Source organism: Neomonachus schauinslandi, chromosome 1 (genome assembly GCF_002201575.2).
Source record: "Neomonachus schauinslandi chromosome 1, ASM220157v2, whole genome shotgun sequence".
In the NCBI taxonomy this organism is placed as follows: domain Eukaryota; kingdom Metazoa; phylum Chordata; class Mammalia; order Carnivora; family Phocidae; genus Neomonachus; species Neomonachus schauinslandi.
The window spans coordinates 208,674,250-208,681,835 of record NC_058403.1 but is presented as its reverse complement, the minus strand read 5'-3'; the positions used below and the strand labels follow the sequence as shown (position 1 = coordinate 208,681,835).

General features: G+C 50.5%; 1 protein-coding gene across 1 annotated transcript in view; it reads right to left on the bottom strand.

Annotated features, from left to right (window-relative positions):
• CAMSAP3 (calmodulin regulated spectrin associated protein family member 3) overlaps nucleotides 1-5,701 on the bottom strand; it is a 20,136-nt gene extending 14,435 nt beyond the window's left edge. The window contains exon 1 of the mRNA XM_044913103.1: nucleotides 5,569-5,701. Coding sequence (XP_044769038.1) covers nucleotides 5,569-5,701 — 133 coding nt within the window. The remainder of the gene's footprint in view (nucleotides 1-5,568) is intronic.
• Nucleotides 5,702-7,586: the final 1,885 nt, after the last annotated feature.

Sequence of the window (7,586 nt, the reverse complement as noted above, 5' to 3'; positions counted from 1 at the left end):
CCTCCGCAGCGGCCCGGGCCCGGGGGGCGCCGCCTCCACCATGGCGGCGCCGGGGCTGCGGGCGCCGGCTCCGCGCTCGCTCCAGCTGGGCAGCGCCGCGCTCGCACCCGGACGGGGCCCGCCGCCGCCGCCTCCGAGCCAGGTGCGGCCGCTCGCGCTCGCGACGCAGCGTCGGCCCCGCCCCGGGGCGGAGCCCAGGTGCGCCCCGCCCCCGGCCCAGACCCCGACCCGGTCCCCCGCCCGCCCTGGCCTCGCCTGGCCGCCTGCCGCCGGGTGGGGCGGGCCCGGACTGCGGTGGTGGCGGGAGGCTGCGGAGGAGTGCGTGTGCGCGCGTGCGCTGGGGAGGGTGAGGGACCCTCTGTTTGCGGATGTGTGTGCTGGCCCAAGTGTGTACCCTTAGGTGTGAGCGTGAGCATCCATGCGGGCTTGTCATTCCTGGCCAAGAGGCAGCGTGTGCGTGGGGGCACCTGTGTCCGATTGCGTATTGTGAGCGTACAAGAGTGTGTGTGTTCTTATCAGTGTGTGCGTCCCTAATGTAGTCGGGTGGTGAGTGTATTTGAGGGTGTGTGCGTGTGCATATCTGGGTGGGAGTGTGACAGCACGTGTGTGTGTCCGTGCTTTTCATGTGTGTTGTGTGTACAAGGATCTGTATTGTGTAAGTGTCTGTGTCCAGAGGATATAGGCGTGGTGAGTGTGTATTTGTGTTTTGTCAGTGGATCTGCGAGTGTGCATATTTGTGAGCATCTAGATGTATTTGTGTTTTGTATAAGGGTGTGAAGAAGTGGCAATGAAGGAGCCTAGGAGAGGAATTGAGGGCATGTGTATTTACCCAAGAGTGTGACTACTTGTATCTATCAATGTGGTTGAATGGTTATGAATGGATACACTTGCAAACCTCTGAGCCCCTTTTGTGGATATTTAAATATTTGCTTGTGTATTCCATTGTGGTTTTGTGTCAAAACATCTGCAGTGTGCCTCTTAGCTGTAAGGAATTGTGAATGCACAAATGTTTGTGTTAAGTCTTTGCGGGCCTGTGTGTCTAAGTGTGTACAGTCGGGTGTAACTGCGTGTGTATAATAAGTGTACGTATGTGTTTGGGTTTGTATGTTATCTCTTCTTGACCTGTGTGACTTTTTGAGTGTATGTGTGTGAAGCTGCTGTTTACATCAGTGTGAATTTGGGGATATTTGCATGGATCTGTGTGTGAGCATGAGTGTGACAAGGTGCACATATGGATCTGTTTCCTGAATGTAAATTGAGTATCTGAACTTACCTCTTTATGTGTGAGTGTATTTGTGGGTGTGCCTGATTGTGAATCTATGACTGTAGTGTGGGGGGGGGTTATGTGTGTGTAAGTAGTGTTTTGAATGGCTCTGTGGGTGTGTACGGTTATTTGTCTGTACCTAGATCACATGTGTGTGTCAGATCTAAGTGAGACTAGGTGGGTGAATTCCGTGTAAGGGGGTATAGTGTGAGTTTCTGCCTTTACAACTACAGAGGGCGTTTCATTCAAAACACACGCACGCACGCACACACACACACAGAACAATCAGTGTTTTCTCAACTATATAAAATTCTATGAGATGAGAAAGCACTACAGCAAGTCTACGTGAGACAGCCCCCCTCCACATAGTGGTCCCTGAGCCCACACTTTGTAGAAATTCCTGGGTCCCCTTAACATCCGTTCCACAGGTGTGTTTGAGGTGTGGGTCTCATGGTCCAGAGCGTGTGACTGGAGCGGGGGTGGGTGTGCCCGAGGGAGGGGAGCTGGGGCATCGGCCCTCCTGCCTGGATGTGCCTGTGCAGGAGGTGGGTGTGGGCACACAAAGGGGCCAGTGTGTATGTGTTTGAACACACATGTTGACGTGTGCGATGCACGTGCCTCGGCTCCTGTCCCAATCCCCCCGAAAGACCTAATGCGTCTTTCCCCACTGGGCCTTGGTTTCCCCATCCGTGGCACTGTTGGGGCTCCTGGCCGGGGGAGGTGCCCTGGCCGGGAAGGGCGTGCTATTATGGGCTGCCACTCCTGTGAGCGTGGCATGTCCTGCTGGCTCACACTCGTGTTTGCCTTTCTGGGAAGGTTCTCATGACCTCTGCGGACCCCAGGGACGAACTCGAACTAGCACACACTCCTGGGGGGGATGCACTGTAAACACACAGTCAGAGGCTTCCGGCCCCCGGGAGGGGGCCCGCAGGCCCTCACCTGTCCTGGGCTGGAGGGCCTGGGGGCGTCCACTGGTGTTGGTGCAGGAGCTGGGCACAGTTGCCTTTGCCTCTGGCCCAGCCCCCACACCGGGCCAACTGGAACTCCGGGCTGGGCCAGACCTCCCCACCCACACACAGCCAGCTGGAACCGAGGTCCCACCTGCCCCTGAGGGCCTGTTCCTGGGGCCCAGGCAGCTCCAGACACACTGGCTCCCCTGTGTGCAGGCGGTGGCCTACAGCTCCCCTCCGGCCCTCCCCAAGTCCTCGCCTGCCACCTCCTCCCTCACCTGGGGCTGCCTTTGGTTCTCACACCTCCTAACTCATCAGACAAGCTCTGGTTATGAAGCTGGGGGTGGGGATGACTTAGAGGGCTCATAGGTCGGGATTGAGGACGAGGTTTCGGGGAAGCGTGTGAAGCCCCCAAAAATCATCTGCAAAATTCTGCATGCATGTGCCCTTTGGAGATCATACCAACAGGTAACAACTTTTGAGAGTCTTTTATGCCCAGCACAGTCTCATTTAACCTCACACTATCTCGAGCATAATGAGTATCATACCCACTTTACAGACAGAAACACTGAGGCCGAGAGCCCCAAAGTGACATGGCAAGGAGAATGAAAGGAGGCTTTGAGCCCACTGATCCACTATGCTGCCCTTCCATTCTGAGGCTAGCCTACCTTCTCCAACCATTCATGACCCTCAAATGGGGTTGGATGAGGCCAGTAATTGTGGGGACCTCAGAGCAGAGGATGGTTGGGATTCCCTCTCTGTACCTCTTGCCCACACTAAACTGTAGTGATGGGGATTCAAGCATGGCCCCTGTTTTTGTTCTCCCCACCCACACAGTGTCTCATGGTGGCCTCTCTGAAGTTTGGCCTCAGTAGAAGGAGATTATTTTCAGGACCCCCCCACCACCACCACATCCAGGGATCTCAGGGAGACATTTCTGAAATATTAAAAAAAAAAAAAAAAAAAACCCACAGGGACACCTGGGTGGCTCATCCGGTTGGTTGAGCATCTGCCTTCGGCTCAGGTCATGATCTCAGGGTTCTGGGATGGAGTCCCATGTAGGGCTTCTTGCTCAGTGGGGAGCCTGCTTCTCTGTCTTCCTCTGCCCCTCCCTCTGCTTGTGCACTCTCTCAAATATTTTTTTAAAAACCCACAATATTGTACATGCCAAGGTCTATCCTTGTCCTCGTGACACTTACATTTATTTTCATTTTTTTTTAAGATTTTATTTTTAAGTAATCCCTACACCCAACACGGGGCTCGAACCCACAAGCTTGAGATCAAGAGTCGCACGCTCCATCAGCTGAGCCAACCGGGTGCCCTGGTGCTTACATTTAGAAGCAATTGTTAATATGTCAAACAGATTATTTCAGCAGGGGACAAAATACTGGGACTATAAGAAAACAAAGCAAGAGTGCTGGAGACAGCTGGGGTGGGGGCTGTGTCAGCCTGGGAGGAGGAGGCTTCTCTGAGGAGGGGAGATAGGGAAAGACAGGAAGGATGAAAAGGAAGAGCTGAAGGAAAAACATTCCAGGAGGAGAGCACTGTAAGGGCCCTGGGGCAGGTGCAAGCCTGGTGTGCTCAGCCCAAGGTCGCTGCAGCTGATAGTGCAGAAGAAGCTGCTGGAAGATCTGTGCAGTGCTTCTCAAGTTCTCTCCACTGAAGAACCACTTTCCCCCCCCAATCCATAAAATGCAATAAAAATTAATTTCTAGGAAAATAAAATTGAAAAAGACATGCATGGTGCCAGAAAGCAAGGAACAGCAGGCAATGATGGGGTGTGTCAAAGGCCATGGGAGCCCACTGAAAGAGCCCCCTGGGGCCAAAGCTAGAGCGAGTCGAGAAACTAAACTAATGTCGTGTTGTGTTATAACCCCAAGAATAAAGTCAATATCCATGAGTTCGTCCTGATACAAACAAATGATCAAATGCATTAATGGTTGAAGGACAAGGGACAAACTTGATGTGCAGAAGAATTCCAAATCATTTATGTAGATACTGCATCTTCCAAAAGAGGTGGAGCTGCACAGTGTGACTTCCTTCCAAGAAGTACAGTGTGGAAAGAGGGGGAACAAAAAGGAACTTTACAGTGCAGAAACCTGACGTACACATAATGTCACCCAGCTGCGGGATCAAGGCCACCATCCGCAGTCATAATTAGGTGGATAGTATGTACTCCCACGATATATTGTGAGGAGGATGGCACCTTGTGTCTGCGATCTTCCTTCCCCAAACCCGTAACCCTAGCCTAACCATGAGGGAGACACCGGGAAAATTCCAACAGAGAGCCACCCTCTGGGATCCCTGACCAATGCTCCTCAAAACTGTCAAGGTCATCAAAGACAAGGAAAGCTCAAGAAACCACCCCAGCCAAGAAGTGCCTAAGACGACGTGACAGCTAAATGTCATGTGGGATCCTGGACCACAAAAAGGACATTAGGATAAAGCTGGAGAAATCTGAATAAAGCGTGTGCTTTTGTTAATACTAATGTGTCAAAATTGGTTCATTAACTGTAACAAATGTCCCATACTAGTGTTAAGATGTTACTAATAGGGGAAACTCTGTGTGTGTGTGTGTGTGTGTGTGTGTGTTGGGGGAGGGAGTATATAGAAACTGTACTCGTTGCTCAATTTTTCTGTAAATTCAAAATTGTTCTAAAAATTGATTTAAAAAAGAATTTAAAAGACACGCAAAACGGGAGCCCAAAAGTCATAAAATTACTATGTCAAATTACTATAAAGTTTCTCTACACTTCCTGTTTTCTATACTCTCTCATCTGGACAGGTGATCAGTGGGTCAGGACGGTGCTGGTTTGTGGAGGGCTTTAAGCAGCTCTAGATAAGGGTTCTTCACCCTCAGCTCTATTGACATTTGGGGACAGATCATTCTTGTGGGAGGGGCTGTCCTGTGCATTGTTGGGTGTTTAGCAGCATCCCTGACCTCTACACACTAGATGCCTGTAACACCCCCCCTCCAGTTGTGACAACCAACAACATCTCTGGACATTACACAATGTCCCCCAGCAGGCCAAATCGCTTTCCCATCGAAAACCACGCACATAGGCAGGCAACAAAGTCAGATCCAGAAATGCAGGCCAGAAAGCCCCATGCATGTTTGTGAGTTTCAGGGCCGTGTTGAGGAGCCTGGTATTTCCAAAACAACCCTACTTGTGTAAAGGGATTTGTGGAAGCTTCACTCAGAAGTCCAATCCCAGGGTGTGGCTTTGGGGCTGGAGAGAACAGAAAGATTCCGAATGTGTTTGGGAGAGAGAATTGACAGGACTCGCTAATCATGGGGGCAGGAGGCAAAGAGAGGAAGGGAGGAGTTTTGGAAGATGCGCAGATTGCTGATACCTTTCGCAACCAGGCAGATGGTGGTGTCATGTGCTGAGATGGGAACGTGAGATGAGAAGCCAGGTTGGGTGAGGGAGGGGAGGGTGATGAGTTTCATCTCGGACAGGTCGAGTTTCAGGTCCCGTAGGGCCATGATGGAGAGTTGAAGTTCACGATCTTGTACACATCGTAGATGAGTGATGCCCCAGGTGCCCATTCAAATGTACAGCATTCCCAGAGGGGCAATGTCAGAATAACCAGAGCCCCCTTCTCTCTCCACTTCTCCCTCCACCCCCATCCCCTATAATCATGTAGGTGCTCTTCTGACATTGCCCCTCTGGGAATATTGTCCTTTCAATGGGCGCATGAGGTATCACTCATCATGATGTGTTCAAGATCGTGAACTTCTGCTCTCCTTCATAGCCCCTCGTCTCTCTCACACAAAAGGACAATGGGACTTGGGAGCCTCCAAGACATCCTTCAGTAGGGTGAATGGATACATAAACTGTGGTCCTATTCAGACACTGGAATATCATAAAGCTCTTAAAAAGAATGAACTTTCAAACCACAAAAAGACATGGAAGAATCTTAAATGCTTATTACTAAGGGAAGGAAGCTGATCAGAGAAGGCTACAGACAGTATGATCCCAGCTCTAGGACCTTCTGGAAAAGGTGAAACCATGGAGACAATAAAAGGATCGGCAATTGCCAGGGGTTTGTGGGGGCGGGAGGGATGAATAGGTGGAGCACAGAGGAGTTTCAGGGCAGTGAAAATACTCGGTATGAGACTATAATTATGATTACACGTCACTACACATTTGTCAAAACCCACAGAATGTACGACACCAAGACTGAACCCTGATATAAACTATGGACTCTGAGTGATGATGTGTCCATGCAGGTTCATCAATTGTAACAAATGTCTCCCTCTGGGGTGATGTTGCTAAGTGGGGGAGGCTGTGATTTTGTGATGGCAGGGGGTATATGGGAACTCTATATTTTCTGCTCAATTTTGCCACAAACTTAAAACTGTTTTTTTTTAAATAGTCTATAATAAACACACACACGCACAATGGGACACATGAATAATACTAAAATATCCACAAACACATACTTGGAAACTTACAAATATACTGAATGATACCCACGCAATTGCACTCATGAACACAAGTATCTGTACACACACACACACACACGCACGCACACACATTCACGCACATAGTCCGTACTGATGCAGGTCAAGGGAGAGAGATTATCTCAAGTATGCCTTCTGTCCTTTGCATTGTCCTTGATGAGAAGAAATTTTCTGTCCACTTCATCTCTTTTTTCCCTCCCTCTGGTAGGACAAGGTCTTTGGACAAACAGATGTGAGGCAGTGACTTTGCAGATATAAAACCTGAAGACCAATGTGATTGTAGGGGATGGAGGGGGAAGGGAGAAGTGGAGAGAGGAGGGGGCTCTGACTGCTCTCCTGACATTGGTGAAACCTGTGGGGACTCAACACAGATGAAGGTTCCGTATCATCCTCTAAGGTCATTGCTGTGCCCACTGGCCCTTGCCAACCCTGAGGGCACAGCTGAAGGACATGCTGGAAAAGGCAGATCACATATAAACTTTGGGTCCTGTGATGCTGCAGTCTGCCAAGACCCCATGTCTCAGGAGCCCCTCTAGAGTCATGGCCAGAACCTGGGGTGCCCATAAGGAAGTCGGAAACTGAAGCCCCATGGAGAACGAGACATAGGCTGACAATGGAGCCTGGAGAAGAAGACCAGAGGGCAAGGGTTTCTAGAGGGTGGGAGTGCTCCCCAGTGTTCGGGGCTGGTCTGGAGGGTCTGGGAGATAAGGACTGAGCACTCACAGTAGATACAGGAACATAGTGTTCAATAGTGACCTTGAGGAAAGCAGTTTCAAGGGTGCGTGTGAGAGGTACAAGGGAGGAGTCAAAGAAGGGAGGTGGGAGGGAGTGGAAACTTCACCTAAAATCTCCCCTCTGAAACCTCTCTGCATCTCCAACCACCCTCCACAACTTTCTCCTGCTG